The following is a 27940-nucleotide window of genomic DNA, read 5'->3' on the forward strand; positions in this document are numbered from 1 at the left end:
CCTCCTAAGGCCCCACTTCTCTCTTCTTGTGCGGCACACTGCCTCTCGCTGCCGTTGTGGAATAGATTAAAACTTGTCATCCTAAACTCCAATCCATTTTAAGAATAGAGAGAAAAGGTGAGGTCCAGTTATTGGACCAAGAAAGAAGAAGATTTCTCCTCTGCTAGAAGTCTGATAAAGCTAAAAGTTGATCGGCTTTTCAAAGGAAGGGAGCTTCGATGGCGAGCTAAATTCTAGACTTTCCTTTTGGTAAAATGAAAAGAAATGAAGTTTCACACTAATGCAAATGACACCCTCCAAGGGCATTTCACAAGGATGTGCATTAACGTGGGAGTTTGGCTGGTTGTGATGAAGGTGGCGTTCCAAGAGAGATGTGAGGTGGAGCGAGGGAGGAGCAGGGTCCTCAGCTCGCGGGGGAAGGTTTACATAGACAGACATAGCCCACTATTCTGAAGCATGCATCTGTATTTCAAGAAACAATGTAGGGGAATACAGTTGGCAAGAGATAACTCTGATTCCATGCCACCACCCTAAAACAGAATTGCTTCAGAATATTCTGAAAGACTGAGAGGTGAAAGGAATGGAGGCTGCAGAAAAAGCTCAAGCACATTGTTACAATTTTTCAAAAGCATTTCATCTAAGCCATGCAAGCTCTTGGATGTGCAGCTAAAAAAAGAATGAAAACCAAAGTGTTGTTTTAAATGTGCAGTATCAGTTCTCCTGTGGGAAGCCAGGGTTCTCCAGGTGGGAGGGTTTTTGTTTTGTTTTGTTGTTGTTGGCTTGTTTTCCTTTTATCATTTCTTTCTGGGCCACCTTCCCCAGCTTTGAGCCGGTGGCCGTGCCAGCTACGGGTAACCCCTTCAGCAACAAAAGCTCACGCTGCTTCTCGCTTCATGCTAAGGAGCAGAGGTGGCTGGCATGCTGCTCTGTCTGCACCCCAAGAGCCAGAGCTCATCACCTTCTCAGGGGCAGGGGCAGGGGCCTTGGTCACCGTCCTGGCCCGGGTCCTGAAGTCAGCTACCAGACCTGAGCCAGACCAGTCTCGAAAGCTGTGGGGGCAGTGACACTATAAAAGTTTGGCTGGTCATGAAACACATCAAAGGCTCATCATATGCCCACGGCCCAAGGATGCTAGAATGCTGGGGTGGTGGCACTGGGTGAACAGATCCTGCACCTTTAAAACTTGGAAACAGAACAGTCAAAACAACCACCTCAACGTCTAAGTCCACATGTACTTAAATAAAAATGCAAAGCCAGTATGCATATATATATATATATATACATATACTGTGTGTGTATATATATAGAGATGCTTTTTATATATATAAAAATTGAAAGAAGGTTAGTTATTTTGTGATAAATAACAAAAGGAAATAAGCATGCCTGTTAGTTAAAAGGACATTTTTGGTAATTATGGTAGTAAATTCAGTCTTGATAAGAACATTTCAAAAATACAATTTCCTGAAAGCCATCTATTTTTCATGGGACATTTTCAACAATATACTGAAGGGTAATTGGAAACTAGTTTTGAATATTTCGTTTTGGACAAAAAATATAGGCTTTTCACTTTGAGATCACAATCTTGTCCTCAAACATTAATTCCTCCACCAAAAAGAAAATCCCTGCTCCAGCCATGTGAGTTTTTGGTTTTTCACTGAAGCCTCTCCTTTGTCTGGAATGTTCTTCATATTACCCCCAAATAATCACACCAAATGGCCAAAGGGCTTTCTTTATCAGTAGGCCTTAGTGCTCTAACTGATACATAAAGTATTTTGCAAACACTCTCTGGACTTTCTGGAGACGCTAGCATTAAAACCAAAGCACTGGCCAAGGACTACTTAGGAAATAGATTGCACTGACCACCTGCTGGAGGGACAACTTGGTCAAGTAATTTCATGCTGGTTTTCTTCCAAATTTTCTTTATCACAGCCCGAAGTTCTTCATTAGCTTGCTCCAGGTTCCCTGGATTCAAAAAACAAAAGGGGAAAAGCAAGCCTCATTTCTGTTCCCCAGCTCCTCCTCTGTTTGCACAGCCTCATCCCGGCCTGACCTGGATGAACATGGTGCCCTCTGATGGGGCTCCACTCCCACCAGGCTCTCCCCAGTCAGGGGCAAACACACTTCCTATATTCAGCAATAGCGATCATGCCTTCCCAGTGGGAAGTCCCTCCACCATGGGAACAAACACGGGTCACCCTGGGATTTAAGGCCTGTCCCACTCTGATTCCATCCTGCCTTCCCACAGCTGAGACCTACTACTTGCTTTCCACTGTTCCCAGCCCAGAATGTCTTTGCCTTCTGCTCTTTCACAGATTGTTCCAAATCGTACCTCCTTCCTTGAAGATCCAGCCTAAATTTCACCCAAATAAGACTCTCAATTCCTACTATATGTACTCATCCATACAACATAACCTTGGCCTTTTATTATATGAGCTGACACTTGTCTTTTCAACATGTCAGTATAGAGGACCATTCTGCCTTCTGGAGCCCTTAACAATGCTGGCCTGGGGCCAGGTACAGACAAGCATGCTACAAGGGGCCCCTGTTAGTTAGGCTGGAAGAGGCTGGCTTTGCTGGATCAAGTCTCCCTGGGCTCTAGGGTTGTAAGAAGTCACCTGCCTGCACTCAGCATGAGTCCCTTGCTGCCTCCTCTTCCCTCTCCTCCACCAGTGCCTCAGAGAGTCAGCTCTCCTCAAGGTCTCCACCTCCCACCTCCCCCTACCTCCTGGTCACTCCTCAGCCTGTTGCAATCTGCTCTCCATTCCACCTCTGAAGTCACCACCGAGCCAGCTCCAATGGCCACACTCTAGTGCCTGTTTTACCAGGATTTGACCAGGGCTGAGCATGGCTGTGAAGGCCATTCTGGTTTGGTCTCTCAGCTGGGAAGACGCTGATCCCACTATATTTCTCAAGTGCTGACTGTGTGCTAGGCACTGCAAAGGAGCTTGTGCAGACATCACCTCATTTCATCCTCAGGACCTCCCAGACATCGCTGTATTTATTTCCTTTTTATAGGGAAAGAAACTACAGCTCAGACCAGTGAAATCCCTCACTGCAGGTCATACAACTAGTTAGGGATGGCTGGAGTGAGTTCATTTGTGACGGCTCCGTCTTTGCTCCGATACCCTGCCTGTTTCCTTTGCTATGTAGTAAGCAGTGGTATGAGTCAACTCAAAACATTCTGGGACAAAGTGAAGCATAAAGGAAGGAGATAAAGGAAGAGGAAACAGGAGGCAGGGGCCAGCTGGCAAGCCCGGCATGGACATCTCCATTCTACTTGCCAGCCCCTTCCCCAGGGCCTCCCCTTGGCCAAGGAAAGGCCCAGATGAGGAAGGCAAGATGGGATGTGATGTCTCTTTCCTTTCCTTCCATCTTGTCTTGCTGGCAGGGAATGCTTACCTTCGGTCTTGATCTTAAGAGCGGTTCGAACCAAAGCAAACAGGGTTGCATTAAACATGACTGTCCCGTCACTGTTGAGAGGCATGTTCATGGCAACTAACCTCTGTAAACAGAAAGGAAGGTTTCTTTGTAGAATGCAAATGAGTGACCACAGCCATATTCCTTTGGATGTTTATTTTCCGTTTATCACTCATCTCTTTTCTAGTCAACCCTCAATTCCATTCAACAGCCATTTGGGGGTATGTATATGATGGTTAATTGATGTGTCAAGTTGACTGGGCCACGAGATGCCCATTTGGTTAAGCATGATTTCTGCGTGTGTCTGTGAGGGTGTTTCCAGATGAGATTAGCATGTGAATTGGTAGAGTGAGAAGAGTGAGTAAAGCAATGCCCTCCCCAGTGTGGGTGGGCCTCATCCTGTTGCTGAGGGCCCACAGAGAACAAAAAGGTAGGGGAAGATTTAATTCTCTCTCTATAGGCCTGATTAGGCTGGGACATCAGTCTTCTCCTGCCCTTTGACTGAGGCTTACACCATGGGCTTCCCTGCTTCTCAGGACTTCACTCAGAGTGGACACCACCACCAGGTCCCTGGGGCTCCAGCTTGCAGATGGCAGACCACGGGGCTTCCCAGCCTCCATGATCACGTGAGCCAATTCCCCATGATAAACCTGTGTGTGTGTGTGTGTGTGTGTGTGTATACACATATATACACACAAATACACACACACACATATACATACATATACACCTCCATATCCATCCTCTTGGCTCTGCTTCTCTGGAGAACCCTGATTAATACAACCTACCATTTAGGGGACTCTGGGATGACAAAGATCAAAGGTTTAGTCATGAAATATAAATGCTACCACGCAGATGATGTGTTTTGTTTTTTAAACCATGAAACTTCACTGTTCAAGCAGTCTTCTCCTTTTTTTCATTAATCTCAATGGAGGTCTTAGGGTCAGACCTCCATTCCAGGCACATTGTTTTTGTTTTGTTTTTTGTCTTAGAGATGAGGTCTCGCTTTGTTGCCCAGGTTGGTCTTGAACTTCTGGCCTCAAGGGATCCTCCTGCCTTGGCCTCCCAAAATGTTGGGATTGCAGGTGTGAGCCACCGTGCCCGGCTGGCTCCAGGCATGTTTTTAAAGCTGTTGGGAGGGTTAAAGGAAGTAAAATACAATGGGCCAGGCACATGGCCTGGGACTTCGGTTCTCAACCAACAGGATCCATTACTATTCCCAACTCAGGGAGTGTCCTTCAGACCTTGCCTAGTGAGACCATCATGTACATCTTGTGGCATTTTGCATGAGTCTGTGTGGCTTCTCCCAGGCTTTGATTTTTCAGAGCAGGATCCATGCTCCCCATACCTCCTTCTATATCCTGATCCCTTTAACACCAGCAATGAGAGTTGGAGGGGGTTTGGGTGAGGTACACCCTCTCTGGGCCCCAGTCACTTCAACCTGTAAATGCAGATGACATGCCCAAGGGATGGGAACTTGCAAGATTAAAGGACTCACGGACACAAAGAGTTCTGTGTGAGGCACATGGCAAGTACTAAATTAATGGTGATGTCGATTAATATTTAAAAACTTCTTATTTTTCATTAACAGCATGCTCCAAAAGAAAAGATTTTCTTTCTCTTCCATATTGATGAATTGGAATCTTGCGTCTGCATAGTCCATCCCACCCAAATTCCTAGTCCTCCTACCAACCCCTGGCCCCCTCTCCAAAACCAGCACAGGCAGCCAGGAAACCCTGGACATTTGTTCACTTTTCCTGGCAAGTTCCTGAGTCAGCAAAATGGATGACTGTGCCTCAAGGACATTTGAAAGCTTTATGTGAAAGGGTCTGGAAATTTAAACACAAGATGACGTCAGTGAACTGGATCCCACACGATTCCTGGAAAGCAGAAAAGAGGCCAGTACTGGGAAGTGTATGGAAAAGAAAAAGTCAAGCTCTGTTTCTATATCCAGAGTCCGGCCTGAAGAGAGGCAAGGACCCTAAGGACTTGCCTAGAGGGCTTTCTGGATTTTCAGGGAAGGGAACATGAGTCTGGCTCAGGGGATTTCTTTGAGAGTCTGAAACATATTTTAGACTCTGTTCTGCTACCTTGTTTTCTGTCTAGAGCTGGCTCAGCATCCTGGAGGGGTAAAACCCCTGACCCCAGGATCTCCTTGGATCCATGAGGAGCAAGAACTAGTTGCTATGCAGACTGGATGAATTTCTAGAAGGCAGAGTTTCAAGAGGCAAATCTTGCATTTCTCCTTGAAAAAGGGAAATCCTTGTTTGTTGCTACAGCAAATGTAAGGTGCTACATCGTGAGTTCTGTGGAAGGAAAAGTCTCACTGAGGGTTCCTGAGAGCGTGCTCTGGCATGGAAACACAGAACTGGGTTGCAGTGGGAGATCTGGATCCATCCCTGAGAGACTAGAGCCTAGTGTGTCAGGAAGGGGGCCCCAGTTCCTGTGGTGGCCACAAAGCTCTGTAGCAGAGGGGACATGTGGAACACACAGCACCGTGTCCCCCACTGCCGAGGCTGGGAGACGTGCTCTCCTAGCACTCCCCTTCCCCTCACCCAGGCCACCAAGTCCTCCCCGCTCCACGTCCTAAATGGATCTCCAAGCGACCACTCCTCTCTCTTCCCACTTCTAGTGCCTTCGTTCGGGCTCTCCTGATTGGTCCCCCTGCCTCAGGTCTACTTCTTCATTGCCAACAACCAACTTCCTAACATGGAAACCTGAAATTCATGTTTCCTCCCCATTCTCCTGGACCTCAGCAGGACAGAGAAGGCTCAGTTTGTGCCTGGGCCCTTCTAACTTCCTCTTATGTCCTAGCCAAAGGGTGACCCAATGGCTCACCCTTCGCCATTATGATGTCCATTCTCCTGCCTCCTTGTGAGCCCTCCCTGCCTCTGACAAACTCCTGTGTTCCTTCTGGACCTGATCGAAATGTCGCCTTCCCTACCATCTACCCAGTGATAAATTACAGAATTCCCTTCCTCTTCTGATGGTTCCTGACAGGGTGTCCAAAGAGTTACAAATCTGAGAGTTCCCCAGAGGTAGGAACCACATATTATTCATCGCTGCATCTCTAGCAACTGACAGAAGGCCTGGCTGTGTCACTTAACAAGTGTTTGTTGAATGAAGCAAGCTTCTACAAGAGAGGCTATCGGACACGCACACAGGACACTCACCTTGCATGCTACTCTGTGTGGACATAACTTCCCAAATCCTAGGGGAGGCTGGATGCGTCGAAGCAGAGTGACCACATCAAGGTGTTTTATCCTTCCCCTGGAAGTAAAATACAATGTAAGGTCCAGGAACAGTACCAGCTGGTCCAAATTTTCAGTCCACTCCACAAAAATCACAGCTGACATTCCAAAATCCACCCACACATGCCAAATCAAATCTTTTCCAACCTACTTTGCCTCAGGGTCATATTCTGACCATATTCTTTTGAATTCATCTAAATGGTGAGGCCCCAAAATAGACCAGTCCCGGGTCAGATAGTCAAAATTATCCATGATGACAGCCACAAACAGATTGATGATCTGAAAAAGCAAATCGGAAGGGAAGAACTTCAGCTGCAGCTGGATTGCGTTAGAACTGAGCACGGGCTTTCTAATGACATGGACATGAAACATGGGAACCCATGTCTCCAAGATAAGTTGTAAAAACTTTCTATTTGGAGAATGTTTAAGAAAAGAGTGTGATTCTAGCTTTCTGGAATGGCTTTAATTAAGTCCTGGGGAAGGAAGGCCTTCTGAAACACATTGCGGTTTTATAATTTCATTATCACCAAATAATTCACGCTCTTAAGTCACCACCATATGCACTGGCTTTGAAATTTTAGAAAAGAACCCTAAGAAGCTAAGGTGATTGGTAATTGTTCCAAGCCTATTAGTGAGCACCAAATCTCTGCTTACAAAGGTGGCGGCAGTGACACACACCTGGTTAAATAAAAGCCCTCAACTGCCAAGTGGAGTCCAGAGTGCTCATCCACATCAACTGTCCTCAGGCGATGCGACAGGGCAAGGCCACTGGTCTGAACACTGAATGCTACATAAGCATCTGTAAATTGAGAGGGGGAGCTATGTTGCTCACTTACCAGAAATGCACAGAGCATGTAAAAACTGATGAAATAGACAATGGCAAAGTTGCTGCCACACGTATACTCCTCTCCGGGGTTGTAATCTGACTCAGGGTCACAGAGCTTCCCTGGGAGACAGGCCAGCATGATCTCCTGCCAGGCCTCACCTGTCGCACACCTTTTTCAGATGAAGAACAAAGGGGCTTTAGTGGGGGAAAGAAGGAATTTGAAGCTTAGATCTTAGGGGAGAAAAACTCATAATTAGAGCAAAACCTAAGTCATTTGAAGAAAATCCAATTTGAATTAATGAAAATGTGAAATTCTTACTGATTTTCACGTGCGACTTATCACAGTAACTGGAGGTCCTGCTGCAATTCCCTTGGATTTACAGCCATCATCTGATGCAAGTGCACTAATTGTCTGCATATAAATGGATGCTTGTTTCTGTGTCTTCTCTACTTTAAACATTTGTATAATTAACAGTAATTAATTCTTCTTCTTCTTCTTCTTATTATTATTATTTGAGACAGGATCTTGCTCCGTTGCCCAGGCTGGAGTGCAGTGGTGTGATCTTGGCTCACTGCAGCCTCGACCTCCTGGGCTCAGCCTCCCCAGTAGCTAGGACTACAGGCAGTCGCCACCACACCTGGCTAATTTTTGTATTTTTAGTAGAGTCAGGGTTTTGCCATGTTGCCTGGGCTGGTCTCGAACTCCTGGGCTCAAGTGATCCACCCACCTCAGCTTCCCAAAGTGCTGGGATTACAGGCGTGAGCCACCGCACCTGGCCTATTGATTATTTTTAATGACCAAAATACTTAACACCTTAAGTCTCTGTTCAATTTTGTTGAAGGCAGAGTTGGAAACCACCTAACTTGCAAATGACTTGTCAGTCACTAGAGTCATTAGAAATACTTCATGATCTCTACAAAGTTCTCTCACTATGAGGGCAGCTTGTTTTACAAAGTTAATTAACTGACGTTAAAAGCAATCCCATAAAATTTGAAATCGTACATCTTAGGATGTTCTCCACTGGCTGTGCAAAAGGCCTTGACGTTTTTGCTAAGTTTCTGTCTTCCTGGTCGTGTTTAAGTGCATGCCTCCATGCATAAACATACATCCTACAATTTTTCAGGTGGCCTAAGTAGCCCTACTAACTCCCAAATGAATAAACCTTATGCCAGCCACAATCGGGATTACCACAGCAGTTTTAACAATCCAGCAAAATTCCTGTGTTTGAAATGCTAGGGTCTGTGTTTAAGAATACAAAACAAAAACAAAAAGCCTTCACAATCAACTGGGAAAGGCACACTGCTTTAATAACCCGTGTCCTCTGTCCCTCTGGACCCAGACCTAGCGGACCCCCCTGCCCTGGAGCACCGCCCAAGCCAGTTGCAGTCACCTGAAGAGCAGCAGCACCGCCTGGGGAAACGTCTGGAAGTTATTGTTCCTATTGATCTGGTTGTTATCTCTCATGGCAACTTTCCCAAACATCTAGGTGGAGAAGTTGTCAGGAAAAAGAGAATAGATTTCGTCACGCAAAAAAAATCCATATGTGAATTTAGAACTAACTCAGGTTTGATCTTTACCAACTAGGGTTTTCTCATGGTACCTGGCACTTCACTCACTCAAAAGAGATCTGCCAGGCACAACCATGTGCCAGGCAGCAGGTTACACACTGGGAACACGGTGCTCCAGAGGGGCACGGTCTCACATTCGAGGATCTCCCCTGGGGGAGAGACACAAAGGTAGCCAGGCAACATCAAACCCCAGTGATGAGGCTGGGGTGGTCCAGACACACAGGGAAGCATGAGACAGGCTCATCTACTCAAGGCTGGGGGGCTGGGTCAGGGAAGGCCTCTAGGGGGAAGTGACACGTAAACTCAGAACTGAAAGATACATCAGGCGATAAGAAAGGTGAAGAGTGTTTCGGGTGGAGGGAGCACCATGTGCATAGGAACAGGGTGACAGCACAGATACCCAGGGAATGAAGATAACATGTATGATGAGCAGACAGATAAAAGATCAGGCTGGAGGCAAGGGCAGGAGCCAACAGGCAGGGGTTGTGAGCCCCAGGCAGAAAGAGTGGGCTTTACCTTCAGGGCAATGGGAAGGTACTAAACAGTTTTACTTGTGAGATTTAGGAAGCAGACTGACATTCTAGAGAAGCCTGCAGATGCTTACAAACGCCTGCTGGGTGAACCTTGGGTGGTGTGTGCCATGCAGCTTGCAGTTCTGAGGTGGCTCTTTTTTATATGAGAACATATGTGATAAAAGACCTTCCAGGGCACACAGCACCACGTGCTGCTGAATCACAGAGGCTCAAGTATGCTGACTTTTGTTTCATAACTCCTGGTAAGATTCCCAGAGATCTGCAAATGCTTCTATGCTTTCAGGATTAAAAAAGAAAAAAAAAAAGCACTACCATTTCTCTGCCCCTAGAATCATAGAATCACTTTACTTCTTTCTCACTTACATCCCTCCTTTACCTGAAAGACAGCACCTGCACACGTGGAGAATCTGCAAGGAGCCTGCCAGCAGAGATCTACAGCCACCTGGGCTCTTCGAGTGCCTCCATTCTTAGAGGCTGCCTCCCTCCACCCACAACCCATCCCACCGCCCACTTGATGTTAGGACTCCTCTGTTAGGGAGGCCCAGTCCCTTTCCCATGCCCAGGAGGAACTGGGAAGCAGGGTGCAGCCCCTCTGCTTGGGTCACAGAAGAGCCCAGTTTCATGCCTCTTTTTAAAGGTGAGCTACTAAAGCACAACGACGGTCACAAAAGGCACTTGGCTCAGCACCAGCCTTCTGTCCCCGCGATGGCTTGGCACAGACTGAAAAGACCCACAAGGGGCCACATGCTTCTCTCTTCAGTCTCAGCATCTGTAAATGTTAGTTTCAAGTGAATTTCACTTTCTTATGATAAAGCATAATTCTTCTGCCATGACATGCAATTTTTCCTGGTGCATTCTAACCTCTCCACATTCATCTGAGCCTGGGCCTCCCCTGGAGCTCTCTACTAAGCAGCTTGTCTTTCTCGTCTTCCTATGGCTTCAGCAGAGGCATTTGGCTGAAAAATCACAACGCTTCTACTTCACTTGGTCAGGGTACATCTCGCCACAGATTTGGGGCTACCCAGTGAAAGGGCCCTTGAGGGCGAGATGGCTGGAGCTTACCTGCATGCCAATGACCGCATAGATGAAGAACAGCATGGCTATGAGGAGGGCCACATACGGGAGTGCCTGGGAGAGAAAAGGCACTTGGCTCAGCACCAGCCGGCTGTCCCCGGGATGGCCCGGCACAGACTGAGAAGACCCACGAGTGGCCACATGCTTCCTTTCTATTCCACGTGTTACCGTGAAAGAACATTGACAGTGAGGAAGAACTGTATAAATCCCAGCCCTGCCCAACTACTTTAGTCCTGAAGACACCACCCACATGCACGCCCAGTGTTACAATATTACAGGCAGGATGTGCTTTCCGTGGTCATTAACCCTGTAGGCTAATCCTAAACATTTTCAACACAGACACATAACTCTCATAATTATTAAATTCATTACTGGATTTTTTGGGTGAAACTATAATTGATCAAACCATTCCAGAACATTGGACATTTAGAGTACTTCCACTTTCTTTTGTGGGTATGTTTTGGGGGGCGGTATTGTAATGTTGCAAAGGACTATCTTTATGCAAAATCACCTTGCTTCTGCTGAAGTATTTCCTTAAGGTGAAGTCTTAGGAGTGGAATTACTGGGTCAGAGGGGAAGAACCACTTTCTGGCTGTGGCTGTAGAATGCAAAATACCTCTCTTAAGATGCACACCTTCTGAAAGAACTGCTAAGTTGGGGGGCTGGGCCAGGGAAGAAAAGGAGTGAGCTGGGGGGTCGCCAAGTGTGGCTCCCTTCAGAAACACCAAACACAAGTGTCTGACAGAGCCCCCGTCCTTTCATTGAATGTTTGTCAACTGCTGTCTTACCTCATCACATGTGACCAACACGTCCACCTGCACAGGGTGCCCAGAGTGTTAGGCTTAATTCTGGGAACACACGCTTAAAGCACCCGCTTTCTCTACTATCCGAGAGCGCTTGTCAGAAAGTCAGTGGCTCACAGGTGCTCAGCCACCTTCAGATCTGTGCCAGCTATTGACTTGTGCCTGCCAGCCCGGCCCTCCCTCCCTGCAGCAGGACTACTCAGCAGGGTCCCACAGGGTTCGTTTCAGGCTTTCCTCAACATACCTACGTACATTTTCTTCCTAGATTGCCAAATATTTAAGATTTTTGTTTGCACAGTTTCTCTGCTTTTATGAACTGCTGCTCTGGAACATGACTTTCTTATCTGTGGCAGATTGAATCTTTAAGAATTTCTTTAAAAAGTGAGATAATATTACCTCTGAATTATCTATTTTTATAGCAGTTTGTTCCCAAGTTTTGGTACTTTAAACGAATAATAACTGTCGAGGATTCTTTGCCTTAGCAAGTCCAAGGCTCACCTGCCTGAGGCCCCCACTCTACCTTCCTCCGACCTCATTCTTCCCAGCAGCATCTGTGACTTCCCTTGTGAGTGCCTGCACCACCCCCCTTGCTGTCCCTTCTCCCTTTTACCCGTGAAAATCCCACCCACTAGGGACAAATGCTCACTGGGAGGGTAACACTGGTTACCCCAGGGGTGGGTGAGGGCCAAGTTTGAACTTTCTCTTTATATATCTTTGGACAGCTTCATTTGTTATTGTAAACATTTATAACTTTTGAATGAAAAATAGTCCAATAATTTAAAAAATGAAGATGCAGGATTCACTTTCTAATGTTTGTAGATATCCACAAATTCCCTACATGGGTCCACCTTTTAATAAGAATCTATATTTCCCACACCTTCTCTTCCAAATGGAATCAGTCCAGAAGGCTAGAATATCTGGGGCAGGGTACTTGCAGGTACGGGAAAAGCTGGTTCTACTTGGGAAAGTCTAGGACTGAGCTGTACCAGCCTGGAGAATCAGAGGTGACAAATGAGACATGGTGTATGCCTAAACATCCCAAACTTTGTGACCCTTCCAGGTGCAGGATAACCCAGTGATGGTGTGCTGGCCCAGGTGGCGGTTTCTGATTTGTATCTAGACCAGCCAACAGACAGCACTGTTGCAGCCTTATGAGGAAACGGTGTCAGAGAGAGCCGTTGGGCTTCCAGGCAGTCTGCTAGGATCTGGCACTCACCACCACCACCAGACATCCCGGGGGCACAGCAGGGCTGCAGGCCCCACACCTCTCTCAGTCTTGGAAATGCTACAGATCTCTCAGCTACGGATCCTTCCTGCTTTCTTTTCTGTTTCCTTTAGGCAAGTAATCCCATGTGATTGACCCAAGAAATGCTGATTTGGGTCTCTCCAGCATTCCACGTTTTCTATTGACTTAGGTCCACAGAGTGGCCACACAGGGGGAGCCTGGGTCCTCTTGGATGGGGACAATCACTGACTTACATATGATCTTCAAAGACAAAGAGAGAAGTCCTCGGCATGGCTCTTACCTGAAAGGACTTAATAAAAGTCCACAGCAATGTCCGGATGCCTTCCCCCCTGCTGAGAAGCTTCACCAATCGCATCACTCGGAAAAGACGGAAAAAGGTGATGGAGATTCTATTGCTCTCTTCAGAGTTCTGAAGGGTTATCATGGAGAGGTCAAACTCAATGGAAAGTTGAACATGCAACACTTTCAGAAAAACAGCAACAGATGCAAAGGTGACAGAGGTAAGAACTGAAGATGTGATTCTAGGGCCTTTTCATCTTAAAAAGCATGATATGAAAGGAAGAGTTACATGCTAACAACACAGAGCTTGGAAAACTGCGTCCACACAGCACATGCATGTCCATGTATTCTACTGTGTTAGAGGAGAACGCTGGGCTGGTCAAGAGTACTGGACACTGATGATGAATGCAAACCACTGCAGACACTGTTCTGGAAGGACAATCATGGAGAATACAGAAAAACCAGTGGAAAACTCGACATGGTCAAATAAACTCAAGGAAAAGGCCCAGCCCCTGGGGACTAGTCACTGATCTTACCCCAGGTGTAGCAGTTGGGACAGGGACATTTTCACTTTCAGTTGGCTTTAAGAAATCAAAGATTGAAAATGGATTAATGAACCAGGAAGGAGTCAATGGTTCCGGAGAGCATCTCCCCCTTTAAAAAAATGTGTGGTTCCTGTCTTTGGACACCACACCTGCTCCCTCCCTGAGAAAATCCCAGTGGCTCTCCTTGGAGGTGGACCTGAGGGCAGGCAGCCATGGACATGGGCACAGACACAGTACCACTTTCTAATTCACATTTGAGGACATGCTGTGCCCAGACTGACAGGCATCCTGTAAAGGCAGTGCCACAAGACCTCAACTGTCCCTAGAGACAGATGCAGAGTGTGCCCCCGCTTCTCGCGAGGAGGTTAGTTCTCTTGGTTTAGTCAGGGCTGTGGGTCTCAGGAACTAACCACTCTGCAGCAGGCCTCCTAGCCCCGAGGAACAGAATGTCTCTAGCAGAGGGGCAAACAGTGGTGCCTGCCTGCGGGCCACAAACCCCCCTGGACCACACTCTGTTCCTATGAGACTAAACGCCTGGGTGGTGTATGTCTGACAACAGCCTCTTTGGCGGGGCTGCTGAAAAGCTGAACAGAGTGAGTCAGGGCGAGGAGGAGAGAGGCGGGCTTCCCTACAGAAACCCTCGCTGCCTGCCCCACAGCTCAGACAGCTTTCACACAAGAGGGAGTGCAAGTCCGTATGAGTCTTTGGAAGAAACAGTGGCGGACCAGCTCTCCTGAGGTTCAGCAGCTCCACCTCCTCCAGGGTCTGGCTGCGCTCCTGTCCCTCGGCCCCAGGATGCAGAATCTGTAATGACTCGTGCTTACCTGCCCCCCAACCCCCACCCCAGGGACGGCAGGGGCCTTGCCTCACTCCACTCCGTGCCCAGCATGGTGCCTGGCACTGCCTGAGTATTCAGAAAGTGTCTGAGAGAACACAGAGGAGTTGGAAGCAAACTCCAGCCAGCACCAGGAGGCATCTTTATATTACACAGCAACGGTCAGCGGAACCACAGCCAGCATGTGCCAGCCTCTCTTTTCCCCTCAGTGGTGTCACCAGGAGCTGACAGAGAGAAATGAGGCTCTTCTGGTTAGGGGCTTCAAGGAGGCTTTCTGTACAGTGTGTCTGCAAAGTTAAGGGACATGTGTACACGTCTGGATGTGCGCACTTCTCGAGGGCCTCCTCCCTGGGGATCTGGGGAAAGGAAGAGCTCAGTTCTGAAGCCTCTCTAGCAACAAGGGCTACCTCCTGAGACCAAAGGGAAATTCTACAAAGTTCACAGAAAATAAGGGGTTTCAGCACATCACAGAACAACTGAAATTCAGTAATGTGACCATGAACCCGAGAGGAACAGGTTCTGACAGAGTTTAAAAGGGGTCCTTGCTTTTCCTGGGATGCTCAGAATGGGAACTCTGCCACAGGTTTATCAAAAACCCAGGATCGCTATTGTTATTTCCCTCTTCCATTAGTTCATCCCAAAAGAAATATCAGCTCCTTAAAGGGACAGACAATGTCTTTCAACTTAAGACCTTAACAAATGAAGGAACTAATTTTTTAAAGTTCTCATCATTTTCCACATCATTCTCACTAAGGCTGTGCACAGGAAGGTTCCACTCTTGCTTGTCTGGCTGGAGTGTGGGGTGTGAGTGTGCGTGCTAAGTGTGCCTGAATGTGCACCTCTGCTTGCCTGTGTTCAGGGGACCAGGCAGTGTGCACGAGAGAGACGGCTCTACAGTTATCCTTCTGAAACATGCACGACTTATGTATCAGACCTGCAAGACAGTAAGGGGCCTGTTGGTCAAGGAAGACGCTCCTGGCCACAGTCTGGCCTAAGAGCCTCCTGCGTGCCTCTCCCTATTCTGCTTCAAGTCGGATAGGCCATCCACGGCCCCCTTCCTTAGGGTCCGTGAAAGTCAGCAACTGAACTGAATTTTGAAGTGTACATCTCTTCAACTGTTATCTTTGAAATGTGACAACCTATGGACTACGAACTTCAAACCATGAATATTCTCTTGTTTAAAAGAAAAAAAGGGAAGAGGAGACAGAGTTTGTCAAGAGAGAGGGCAGCACAACATGCGAGGGAGGGAGGAAGGAAACAGCAAACAGCACACCAGGCTTCATGCACCCCCAGTGCGCCTGCGACACCTCCCCTCCCACCACGCACCACTGGGCATGGGGGGCTGCTTCAGGGGAGGATATGACTGGCAGCCCCGGGGGGACAGTGCAAGTTGCCGAAGTGTCTTACAAATTTAAAGAACCCTGAGAATGGCTTTGCCCAAATGACAAATGTCAGCTCAATGAAAAGGGCAGGCCAGCTCTCATGCCAGCCTGCACACTAAAACCACCTGGGGATCTTTAACAAAATCTCTGAAGCCCAGGTCCCACCCCAGGGATTCTTACTTAATGGACCTGGGAGGTGTCTGCACGTTGGGAATTTTATTTTGTTATTTTATTATTTTTTTTGAGATGGAGTCTCCCTCTGTCACCCAGGCTGGAGTGCAGTGGCATGATCTTGGCTCACTGCAACCTCTGCCTACAGGATATCAGCGACTCTTCTGCCTCAGCCTCCTGAGTAGCTGGGATAACAGGCGCCTGCCACCATGCCTGCCATATTTTTTGTGTTTTCAGTAGAGATGAGGTTTCACCATGTTGGCCAGACTGGTCTCCAACTCCTGACCTCAGGTGATCTGCCTCTCTCGGCCTCCCAAAGTGCTGGGATTACAGGCATGAGCCACTGCGTCAGACCTGCATGTTGGGAATTTTAAAAGCTCCTTGGTGATTCAAATGTGCTGCGAGAGCTGAGAACTCCAGTCCTGGGCCAGGGTAAAGCTGGCCCGAGTAGTTAACAGGTGGCCTATACTAGCTAATGCCCTTTAGATCTCGAGCGGCCATACAGAGTGGGGTCACTAGAAAAGCCCACTCAGGGGCCGGGCGCGGTGGCTCACGCTTGTAATCCCAGCACTTTGGGAGGCCGAGGTGGGCGGATCACGAGGTCAGGAGATCGAGACCACGGTGAAACCCCGTCTCTACTACAAATACAAAAAAATTAGCCCGGCGTGGTGGCAAGCGCCTGTAGTCCCAGCTCCTCGGAGAGGCTGAGGCAGGAGAATGGTGTGAACCCGGGAGGCGGAGCTTGCAGTGAGCGGAGATTGCGCCACTGCACTCCAGCCTGGGCGACAGAGCGAGACTCCATCTCAAAAAAAAAAAAAAAAAAAAGAAAAGCCCACTCAGGCTTCTGTGGCTGTACAGTGGGTTCTTTTCGGGTTGATGAGGGAACAGTACACGGATGCAGAGAGAGAGATTAGACTCCATCCCCATCTTCCTTACAAGGGATGGAGGAGGCTTGAACATGAAGGGAACTGGTGGAGCTGGAATGCAAGTGGGCTACGCTATGCTGGACGCCCCTAGAGGACACCATACCGGGTAAGGACTCGTCACTAGGTAGCTTTCCAAAAATGGCCACAAGGGGCTGCCAATCAGTTTTCAATAGGGGGAATTCCAGTGTCACCTCAGGGCTTAGACAAGACAAACTTGGCAGTTCCTTCCCACCCTAAGATGTCACATCCTTCAGCTGGGAACCCTACAGGAGACAGCCCCTTAGCCTCAGGAGGCCGGACTACATGTCAGGGTCCAGAAAGCTCCTTAGATTCCTGGGGCTCTCCTGACGTTCCCTCGAGCCTCTTCCTACAGGGCTCTCAAGCAGGCTCTTACCACACAGGCTCTGGCGCAGCCCCCTGCAACTGTGGAAGTCAAAAAGACCCTCAGGTTCCCAAGTGAAATCAATGAAATCAGTCCATTTCATTTTCTGTATTAATTTCTATCTGTGCTTGGAAGAGCTGAGAGGATACAGCTTTCTAACTCAGATAGGAAGCAAACCAGCATCCCAGAACAGCTGGGCCAGGTAACCTGGGGCATTGCGGAGAAGCCAGTCTTTTGGGGGAGTTTCCCTCTGACTATTTCTGAGCTCACAGGTAACACCTCTGGGAGGAGGGCTTCTTTATTTGGGGTTGCTGGGTCTGTGTCCACAACCCAGTGCCCAGCTGAGCTGGCTCCTGGGAAAGGGTTTGCATATGAAATGGGGGACTACACAACCTTACTGTGGGGTCAGAAAAAGAAGACGAGTGAGACTGTCAGCCACCTGGTCCAAATAGCGTGCCTTCAAAGGCAGGGACTATTCCTGGGTCTCTGAGAGTGAGCTCCCTAATGACCTTTTACCTGCTCCTTCAAAGTAAGTAATAATAAGGCAGACGTGGCTTCTAAACAAGTGTTTTGCCTCCCAGACACTAATGATAATGAGAAGAGACAAATGTCAGTGACAGCCATCCCTGGGTTAGGGACAATATGCTGCTGGGTCATTTCATCATTCAAAGAACAAACAGGCATCAAAGACGGACGGAGCAAGAGGGAGCCCACCAGTCACAGTGTGACATTTTAGCAGCCTGGTGAGGTTAGGACCAAATGTGATGGAGGTAAGTCCATGAGTGCTGCCAAACCAGGAACTGAGCGGGGTGTGGGGACGTGGGAGGGGGACAGTAGGATGAAGCAGGCTGGTGCACATGCAGGCAGGACCATGCAAAGGACTACCCAAAACGTTTTTGCAAAGAATACAAACGCAGGCTGAATTCAATCATTTCTCAGCCAGATCATTCATTCTGGAAGACTATGTTGGCAAGTCACAGAGCCAAGTGTGACTGACCAAGATGGCCCCAGGCTGGAGACGACAATCTATGGGATGGGGAACAATTTAGATGATTGCAACCAATCCTTAGCACGTCCTGTGAAGCGCAGTGAAAACCAAAAGTGGAGAGGCCAAAAACAAGCACACATTCTTTAGAAGTGCTTTGCTTTAACGACTTCACCGTATATATGCTTATATATACTTGCCGCTACAATTTTCTAAAAATAAAACCAACATGAAAATCAATTAGGCAACAGAAAAGAAAGATTAACAGAGTTTGGGGAAGAGAGCACAGCAGGTTAAACATTGCAACAATGATGACTTATGGCAGCTACAACCAGCCAACGATGAACCGAAGGTGTTCACGCCCAGCTGACAGCTGACCCCTCAGCTCAGGGGACAAGGCCACCAAGGATGTGATGTGCACTGCTCCCCAGGGGAACTACATGTGGAGGGGAGTGGAGTGTCAGAACCAACAGTCCCACTGTCATGTATTTACACCAGAGGTTAAGGATACCCAGTCCTTTTTTGTCTTTGTGCCTCCCCACAGCCTAGCCCAGAGCCTGTGAGTGATGGATGCCCAGTGAATGTGTGTTGAAAGATGGAACAAATGTGAAGGTGGCCTTGAGCATCCCCTCTGTTCCAAGACCCAGCAAGGAGACACTGAGATTTCTGAAGGTGGTGTTCTGCTGGCCCGGGGTAGGGAACTGGCATTGCCACGGTTGAGGAATATATCTGGTCTTGGGCCACAGCTGACCAGGAAAAAGGTCACTGACTGAAAGCACACTATGGGAGTGTCTGCCTATGTGATTTTGAAAGTTTAATTGCATGCCAAGAAGGGGCCCCCTGAAAGCCTGTGTTGCACAGATACCCCAATGTCAAATGCTAACTAGAAACTTAAGTGTAGACCTGCCCCTTTCCTGACTGGTGCAAGGTGAACACAGCAACACTGAGACACCGATGAGCAAAGCTGGGCCACAGGGGACAGGGGCAGCGGGAGGAGCAGGGCCAGCTTGCAGCACACGTGAGGCAGCCAGGAAGCCGGGCGCGTGCTGTCCCTCAGTACATGGGTGCTACACCCCTGCCAGCTAGCAGGCAGGTCAGGCGTGAGAAAGCTGGGTGTCCCCAGGTGGACAGACCTTGGCCACATCCTGGTGCCCGAAAGCTAAGTGTTTACACCCACCACCTGCAAAGCACTTGAAGTGCTGAGCAGTCCAGGGAGATCGGCCGAGCTGCTAGTTTATTGTATTTTCGCTTCCATTATAGGCCATCTCTGACTCACAGAAGGGTATGTTCCAGAATTTTCATGTAAATATACTTCCGAGTAGATTGTAAGCACTTTGCGTTGTGAGATGATTAAGCTGGCAGATGTCTAGCCATAAACTTGGGAGAGAGCTCAGGGCAGCCCAGTTAGGGACCTGCTGTTCTCCCATTAGCACCAGCATATTTTACAACCAAGCATCATTTACATATCATGAATGACAATTTTATAGCTGACACATGGAACAGTTCACATAAAGCAGAATTTACATGTCTGGGCTTTAGAAGCTGGAACATGTGTATACCTAGGTCTAGCAAAATACCATCTGAGTGCCTTGTCATAGTGTGGCGTGACAAGGCTTAAATCACACCCTCATGGGCACAGTCATGTCTGACAGTCCGTTTTACTTATTACAGGGATAACCTACACTTAGAATAATACAATACTTGTATCTCCCTAAAACTTTGGGGTTTTTAGCAAGCATTTTCCCAAATATTCAGATCATTTTATCACTATAACATATCTGCAGCAAGGGGGCAGATGTTATTCACCCCACTTGGCCCGTGAGGGAGCTAGAATCCAAGTCAGTTTGGAACTAGGGCTTCAACTGCCAGGTCTTGGGATTGCCAGGCTGGTGGCTGTCTTAACTATTCACATGCCAGGATCAGCATGGCCCCAGACAGGTGGCATACAGGGATTTCACAGTCCTTGTGTGATGCAGGCTGTCTGGGCACCAGGATGGACCTTATAACCCTCAATCCTGCAGATGTCACCAGGCAGAGCATCAGGGGCAGGAGGTGGGCTGGACATTGTGGAGCAAAAGCCAATACCACACAACAGTCCCTCCCCGTGCTCCGCCCACTCTCTCGAAAGGCTCTGCACAGCCTGAGCACACACACACTGGACGCCCACTAAGACTTGCTGATGAACTGGGAACAGATCAGGTAGACAGGGCCCTTTCTGCCTGCCTGAGGCCTTCTGGTCTAGCATGGGTCAGACCCAAGGGTAGCCAGGCGGAAGGAGGGGCTCCCTTTCTCATGCTTAATTTTGCAGGGGGAGAGGTGCTCAGAGTGCTTCTAGGGAGAGCGGTTCACTCCAACTACAATGCCACTACTGCACTTGTTCCCCCTCAAATGAATCTACTGGATGTAACAAAGGCAGACTGACACCCTCTCCCTGGTTCACCCTCGGCCCTCTTTTCCCTGGCCCAAGCAGCCTTCCGCTGGCTGGCATCACCCTTTGGGTGTGGGACGTTCACCAGTGTCACCAGACTCAGAGCAGACACGGTACAGGTGAGGGCACCGGCAGCAGCCGCCACACGCTCAGGGCATAGCTGGCTGTGGGGTCTCCCGCCTGTGCCCTCACAGAACCATCGTGGGGATGAGGGTGCACGTCAGTAACTCCATGTACAGCTGGAAAGACTGAGGCACATAGCACTGGATGACTTCCACGGTCACACGGCTGGTGAGTGACAACATTCACACGGACACACAATTAACTCCCAGCCCTTATAACTTTAATTAGATCTTTTGAAATACTGTTCTAGTTCCAAAAGGCAATTCTACATAGACTTCCCCACTCTTTTTCAGGGGAAGGAGATAGAGATGGGGTGAGGTAGAGGAAACTACAAATTATCCTTAGTCTTTCAAAATAAATTTGTGTCTCGATTTCTAAAGTGTGTGGAGATTTAAGGGCAAGGCCTCTAGTCTCTTCTACATCAGACTTAATGAAAACAACCACGATATAGGACACAAAGTTTGCTACTTACATTCACTTCAGTTATAGCAATATCAACGACGCTACCAACAACAATTAAGGCATCAAAAGTGTTCCATGCATCAGTGAAATAGTGCTGTTAGGGCAAGCATTCAGAAGCCACAGAGGAGAGGAAGCACCACAGGAAAAAAGAAGAAAAGGACAGTGTTATAAAAGGGGAACATTCTAGCATCGCGCCACACGGCTACTTGAAACATCCCCCTAAAATAAACATGTTACAGATACGCCACTGTGGGTATCACTTCTGACACAGCAAATGAAAACAATTAGAGACATCCTATCTTACCTTGCCTACTAGTGACCAGGGTAAATGCTGCGAAAAGGCCTGTCCTCCAAAAGGTGATTTGTGTCTACAAAAGGCCCTGGGATAAGGCTCTACCCTGAAATGCGTCTTGCCTACAGCTCTCATTAGGAAATCCTAGTTTCAGATCAAGTGACTGGGATCTGTGACTTGTCCAGGTGATGCCACTGCAGGGCAGGGAGCGGAGTATGCACAGACAGAGGAGAGAGGACACAGGTGGCGGCCACGCCAGGTGCATACTCACGTCTGCTTCGCTGAGGGCCACGTCTATAATGCTGCCGATTACGATGAGGGAGTCAAACGTGTTCCAGGCGTCACTAAAATACCCCTGGACAGAGCAGGCGAGGGCAGATGTTTATGAGCATGTATGAATGACCCGCCACACGGACCATATAGGGGCGAATCCGAGTCCCTGCCGCACCCATGGCACCCAGGTGGGGTGGGAAAGCCAAAGGGGAGGTAACAATACTGTCCACTGGTGGAAAGGGGCACAGCAGGGTGGTTGTGCACCTTTATGTGTGAGAGAAGGTGCACGCACACACACACACGCATGCGTGCATACACACACACACACTTTCACGGTCCTGAGTGGCACCAAACCAAGCAGAATATCTACAGGGCAGAGGAAGGCATTTTGGCAACCTTGTCCCGGTACCCAGAGGGATGATCCCAAACCCTCACGAGCTGATGGACTCCTTCCTTAGAATCTCCATTCACCCCACTTAAAGAGCACTGTCCCCAGGCATTGCACACATTTCCATTTCTGTGCTCCTTCAAATGGGCCAGCAACGTTCTCCAGTCCTTGCAAGTCCAGCCTGTATTACAAAGGCCATGCCTTGTGGCAGGATGACTGAGACAAGTCCCTGTCTTCAAAGAACTCTCAATGTAGAGGACATAGACGGGTAGATAATGGCTTACAGGGACACAGGCACTGTGAGGCACAGCGTCGTGGCAGAGACCCTGGCTCCTGGTCGTGGGGGTGGTGTTTAGTGTGGGGAAGTCAAGGCAGGTTCTATAGTAGAAAAGAGTATGGAATGAAGAGGATGTTCCAGGGCTCCCTCTGTCCTTCACAGAAGCCAAGAGGCTTCTTCTTCCATCTCAGCTTTTGCTTTCTTTCCCTCCCACTTTTCACCCTCTAGGCTGAGAGGAGTCCTTCCCATCCTTCAAAAATAGTACCAGGTTCCTCCCCACCTCCTGATGTCTCTGCGATCCTAACTGCCTAACCCCAACTCCATCTGTTCAACTTTACCCTTCTTCAAGGTCAGATAAATGCTCCTTGATGAAACCTTCCCAGTCCCGGCTGTCTGCACTCCCTCATGCTGACACTGAATCTCTTATGTACTGATCGCTGAACGTGGGGTCTTTGTCTGCAGCTCTACCAACCAAAACCCCTGAAGGATGATGACTGTGCTGCATATTCAGTCCCCCAACTTCCCTAACCCCATTATCTAGCCGGAGCCTTGAACCCAGTCAGTGCTTGACATGTGCGATGTCTCCTTTGTCCACCAACTTGCACCCTGCCTGTCATCCAGCTTTGTCTGGTTGTTTGTTCAGGTCCTCCTGTGTTGCAACAATTTTGGGGGTACAACATCCCCACAATTGTAACTTAAAATCTGTATGTATGTGCCGGACATTTTATATCTTCTTCCGGCATCAGCATGGCAGGTGCTAAATGAGTGCCTGTGGTCTCTCGACACCCCTGGGAAGCTCCCGGTTGGAGAGGGTGGTGGGGAGATACTGCACAGAGAGCCAAAGGGGCAAGGGACTGACTGTCAAGATCAACAGCTCTGTCTATAAGCCAACTGTGTTTTTCCAAAGAGTCTGGACACTTTTTGGAAATGAAAATTCAGGTACATATTATATAAAATGGGGCTCAGCATGTTTACAACTGGGTACATTTAGTGCTGCGTTAAGAAAACCAGAACAAAAAGTACTTTGAGGTGTCAGGTCCCAGAAACTTGTGATCAAACACAGACCCTGAAGAAGCCACTGCAGAGCCACAGCCTTTTGCGACAGTATAGAAGATGTGGACGTGCTGACTGTCCTAACAGCTGGAGTAGGGATGTTTATTCTAGTCACCATCCATCAGTCCAGGTGCATTTACGGGGAAGCTACGACACTGACTTAGGGTTTGCTTCTTAAATTTCATCTTAATAATGTAAGATTCTCCCACCCAACTGCCGCGGTTTCTAACCAACTCTCCACCTCTCTCCCCACCCTACGATCACAGTGCCTCTCTCCCATTTCACCCTCACTGACTGCTACCCTCCCTGGCCCATCTATCAGCAGACAAAAAGAATTTGTGAGCACCAAATCTGATGATCTATGTATAAAAGTCTAATGGGAAGGTCTATTTTAAAAACAGCACAGCTTATGCTTTTTAGCTTTCCTTTGCATGAAATTCACGATTCTTGGCTGGCAAAGCTGAGCAGAGATGGGCTGCCTTTGAGGTCTAGAGTAGCAGTCAGAGGTGAGATCAAGAGCTAGCCTCAGGTTGTAAGGGAACACAGCAGAGTTTCCTTCATCCAGGAAGTCTCCTAACAAGAAAGCCAGCTGAATCAATGTGCTTAGTGTTACAGCTGACAGCTCCTGTTGTGAATGGATAACAAGCAGTTCTCTGACTGGTGGCAGTGCCACAGACCACACTTGGAGGGGCAGAGCCTGCCCTTTTCTTCACGGAGTTAAGAGTAACTCAAAAGCTAAAGAAAGCGCAGTGATCCTTCCCCTCCCCTCTAGGGAGGAATTTACACCTTGATCAAACACTTGGTCACAAGTAGCAACTAGACCTCCAGAGTACTGACAGGGCAGAGGAGACCCAGCGTTCGCCCTTTGAGCCTGCTGTGGTGCGTGCCCCAGCCCCGCTTGCATTTGTACCGTGTGCGCCGCTTCTCTCCATTATTTATGTCATTTCCCAGAGGCCAAACCCACCATATGGGTGCTGGAGGCCAGCCTCTGACTTTGAGATTTTATTCCTGAACAGCTCCTCTCTCCCTCTCTCCAGAGTTATCAGTGTTCTCCCCTTCAGGCCATTTCCATCAGCCTATAAGATATTCTCAATGCTGGTGCACTGTGATGGATAAAATCCGTTTAAATCAACACAATAGGGGCTTAACATTTCCCTGGGGTCTTGGAATTGTTTGGCAATTTCATTGACTCTCTCTCCAGAAACCCCTCACACTCACAAAACTGGGCCCAAATTGGAATGATTGATGGACTGAAGGTTGACACCCTTAATCTAGGAAGCAGAAGACAGGTGGCTGAAATCACAGGCTCTGACCAGGTGGATCTGACAGGAGTCCAGGGGAGGGAGAAAATGTCAGCCCTCCCATTCTTCCCAAGTACTGTTTCCCTATTTAGTAGCCTCTGGTTTAATAAAATCACTGTCAAGTGGCATGACTCAGTTCCCCCACCCTTCTCCCACCAAAGGCACCATATTGCCTTTGTAACCAGAAGATAAGATATAAGAAATGACACGGCTCCTAACAGAGGGCCCCTCTCCCTGCTCTCTCCTCTTGGCCTATGATGATGTGTTCCCCTACAACTGAATTCTGAGGCCAGAACCTCTCAAGTGGAACCAGCAGTCAAATCTATATTACTTTTGTGTCCAGCTATACCTGTCTGAAAAGACCAAACAAGTCAGCCACACGCAATATGTATTGCACAGAAACGTTTCTGACTCTGGAAATTTAAAATCACAAACCAGACTAACGTGGGCCTCAGGGTCAGGAAGCACCACTATGTCTAAGAACCCTATTCTCACCATCCATCAGTGTTTGTCTCCTGCTGGACAGTGGGCTCCCGGAAGGCACATCTCTTCTTATTCCTGGCCCTCTTGCCAGGATATGGCACAGGCGTTGCACATGGTAAGGGGGCAATGTTTGCGGAATGGTTGCAAATGGGAAACAAGAAAAGTGGCCCAAGTTCAGATTCCTTTTGTTGCCTGGATTCACTCCCATCTGCAGATCAGAAGAAGCCTATATAAATAATGTGCCTTTTGTCATTGACCATGGCAGCCAAATCTCTTACCCATGCTGGCAGGGATTATTTGGGTAGCATTTGACCCAAGTGATAACCCAAAGTGCCAACTTTTGGTAGAAACTATGCCTGACAGCTTTCTAACTAGCAAAAGCCTTTCCAAAGGTAAGCGGGGGATTAAGGGAAGATGTGCTCCACTCTGCTCTACCCAGATACCCTGCGATAGAAAAGCAGGTATCGTCTCATGCCCAGAGGCTGCACTTCCAGGATCAGCCCTCTATTCCTTTCTTCATTCCACCAATCTTACTGAGCTACCACCAGGAAGCAGGCATCATGTGAGGTACCACAGAGCCAGAAGCAGAAGACTCAGCCTGAGACCTCAAGCAGCTGCTCACCAACAAACAGAGAGGCAGACATGGAGTAGTGTTGGTAACGATGGTGCATAGTAGGCCCCCAACAGATGCACGAGCGGAGGAGAGGGCTGGCTCTGGCTGGGGTGAGGATGCTGTCTCAGAGAAGATAACATTTCCCACAGGCCTTCAAGGATAACGAAGAGGAAGCAGGGCATCTAGACAGAGGCGCATGGGCAGGGAAAGGTCTAGCATGCCAACACTCGGGGATGGGGTGGGGACGAAGAAATAGCAGGGAGGGAATGGCAGGAAATGAGGGAGAAATATACAGGGGCCAGTGCTTCATGGAGGACTTTGAATATCCGACTAAGAAAATTGTATATGCTTTCCCAAGCAATAGGTTGCCAGTGCCAAAATATCACTGCAAGAGTGGTCTGGTCAGCTTTGGGCTTACAAAGGGAGTACGTAGAAGGGCTGAGGCCAGAGGCAGGGAGATCATTTTGAAGGCAGGGAGGCATAGTAGCTCAGGAGAGAGAAGGGCAGTGCAGGTCTGCATGCCACAGAGGTGGCCACTGACGCTCTGGCATGTATGCATCTTACCAGGCAAGAAGCGGACCAGGAGAGGGCTCTGGGAAACCTCAATGTCAAAAGGACAGGGTGGAGCCCAACAAGAAGCCCAATGTAAAGTTCTAAGGACAGTAATATTTGGTTTCAAGTATTATTTGCCATTAAAAGTAAATCTCCTAGAATAGATGGGGTCGTGAAGAACTGAAAAAAACAGTGTCAAATTTTCTCTCCGGCAGGTGGCAAAGGTACTCTAGGAAGATCATGAAGAAGCTCTACTCTAGCAAGGGACTCTGGAGCAGCAAACAGAGCCCTCGAAGGCAGATGAGGACTCAGTGCCCATTCTGCATCAGCTCTGCACAGCAGCATGAGGACAGCACCAAAACACTTTCTTCTTTCCCCAAACCTAATTTCTCCTTACTTTTTCCAGCCCAAGTAGCTAGGAGTATAAATTAGTATATTTTCAGGGTAGAATCAAGATCAAAACACTTAAAGGACTAAGATGGGAACAAAGTATGGCTCAGTGGAGAAGGCCAGTAACCGCAGCAAACAACATGGCCTAGAATGCAGCCTGGACGAAACGCCAGATGGGTAACATCCCACAAAGAGGGAATCCCAGACAGACCAGGCTCTTCTTACTCCACAGAAGTGCTCTCATACTTACTGCAGCCAGCACTTTGAAAAAGGCCCTTCTTAGTCAATCTTCCTCCTTGGAGCCTGACTCAGTGGAGAACCTTGCCATGAGGGGCCCTGTTACAAAGCTCCTCCCATGAGACAAAGGCTCTCCTGAGATGAGGCTGAGGTCCCATGTGGCCATATCCTCAGAATATTCCTCCTTCTGCAGCCTTGACAACCTTGTTCTTCAGCCCGACTACCCCACCGACCAGGAGGGACGAGGCCTCCCTGGCTTCTTTGTGAAAGATCACTTGCCTGGGCTGGGCTTGTGAACACCAAAGAGAAGAGCAAGAAAAAAAGGACAGGAAAAATTTTAAGGAGGGCATTGCTTCTTGGTGAACCAATACTCTCCCACTCATCCAGGCACACGATATAAACTCAACCTCCCCTGGCTGGGGGGAACACGGCGACAGTGCTCTTCAAGTGTGGAGATGCTGCTGCTGCTGTCTTAAAACTCCTCCCAATGGTAATGTGAGGTTGTCTAATGCTATGAAGATATCTTGCTGAGTGAAACTACAAGCAGTACAATTTCCAGCAGAAATCAACCATTTAAAAACTCTGATCTGTCAGTACTGATTATAGCTTAGCTACTCACTTCCCTTTGGTATCGCCTAGCTGTTCACACGCCACTGAACTCTCCTCCCAGGTTTGGAGATCTGGGCAACTGTCAGCCTACTGGGCAGTGCACTACTGGGCTGTCAATGCACTGGCCTGCTGAAGGGAGCAAGCACACACATGAACACACACGCACGTGTGCACACACACACTGACTGACACACACACACACCATGGGTGAGTGTGCTTTCTCTTCAGCCTGGAG

General features: G+C 48.4%; 1 protein-coding gene across 7 annotated transcripts in view; it reads right to left on the reverse strand.

Annotated features, from left to right (window-relative positions):
• Positions 1 to 27940, reverse strand: part of CACNA1D (calcium voltage-gated channel subunit alpha1 D) — a 321052-nt gene that overhangs the window by 28563 nt on the left and 264549 nt on the right. For 3 of the 7 annotated variants that reach the window (XM_063645661.1, XM_055273856.2, XM_055273857.2), the window contains 9 exons: positions 21801 to 21884; positions 13000 to 13128; positions 10659 to 10724; positions 8886 to 8977; positions 7505 to 7664; positions 6820 to 6947; positions 6591 to 6687; positions 3400 to 3502; positions 1861 to 1962 (listed from right to left, as the gene is read on the reverse strand). In XM_063645661.1, the coding sequence (XP_063501731.1) occupies positions 1861 to 1962; positions 3400 to 3502; positions 6591 to 6687; positions 6820 to 6947; positions 7505 to 7664; positions 8886 to 8977; positions 10659 to 10724; positions 13000 to 13128; positions 21801 to 21884 (961 nt within the window). Of the gene's footprint in view, positions 1 to 1860; positions 1963 to 3399; positions 3503 to 6590; positions 6688 to 6819; positions 6948 to 7504; positions 7665 to 8885; positions 8978 to 10658; positions 10725 to 12999; positions 13129 to 13534; positions 13580 to 21247; positions 21332 to 21800; positions 21885 to 27940 lie in introns of all 7 variants that reach the window. The other 4 variants (XM_055273854.2, XM_055273855.2, XM_063645655.1 and 1 more) reach the window with 3 other exon arrangements.

Source organism: Symphalangus syndactylus, chromosome 1 (assembly GCF_028878055.3).
Source record: "Symphalangus syndactylus isolate Jambi chromosome 1, NHGRI_mSymSyn1-v2.1_pri, whole genome shotgun sequence".
In the NCBI taxonomy this organism is placed as follows: Eukaryota; Metazoa; Chordata; class Mammalia; order Primates; family Hylobatidae; genus Symphalangus; species Symphalangus syndactylus.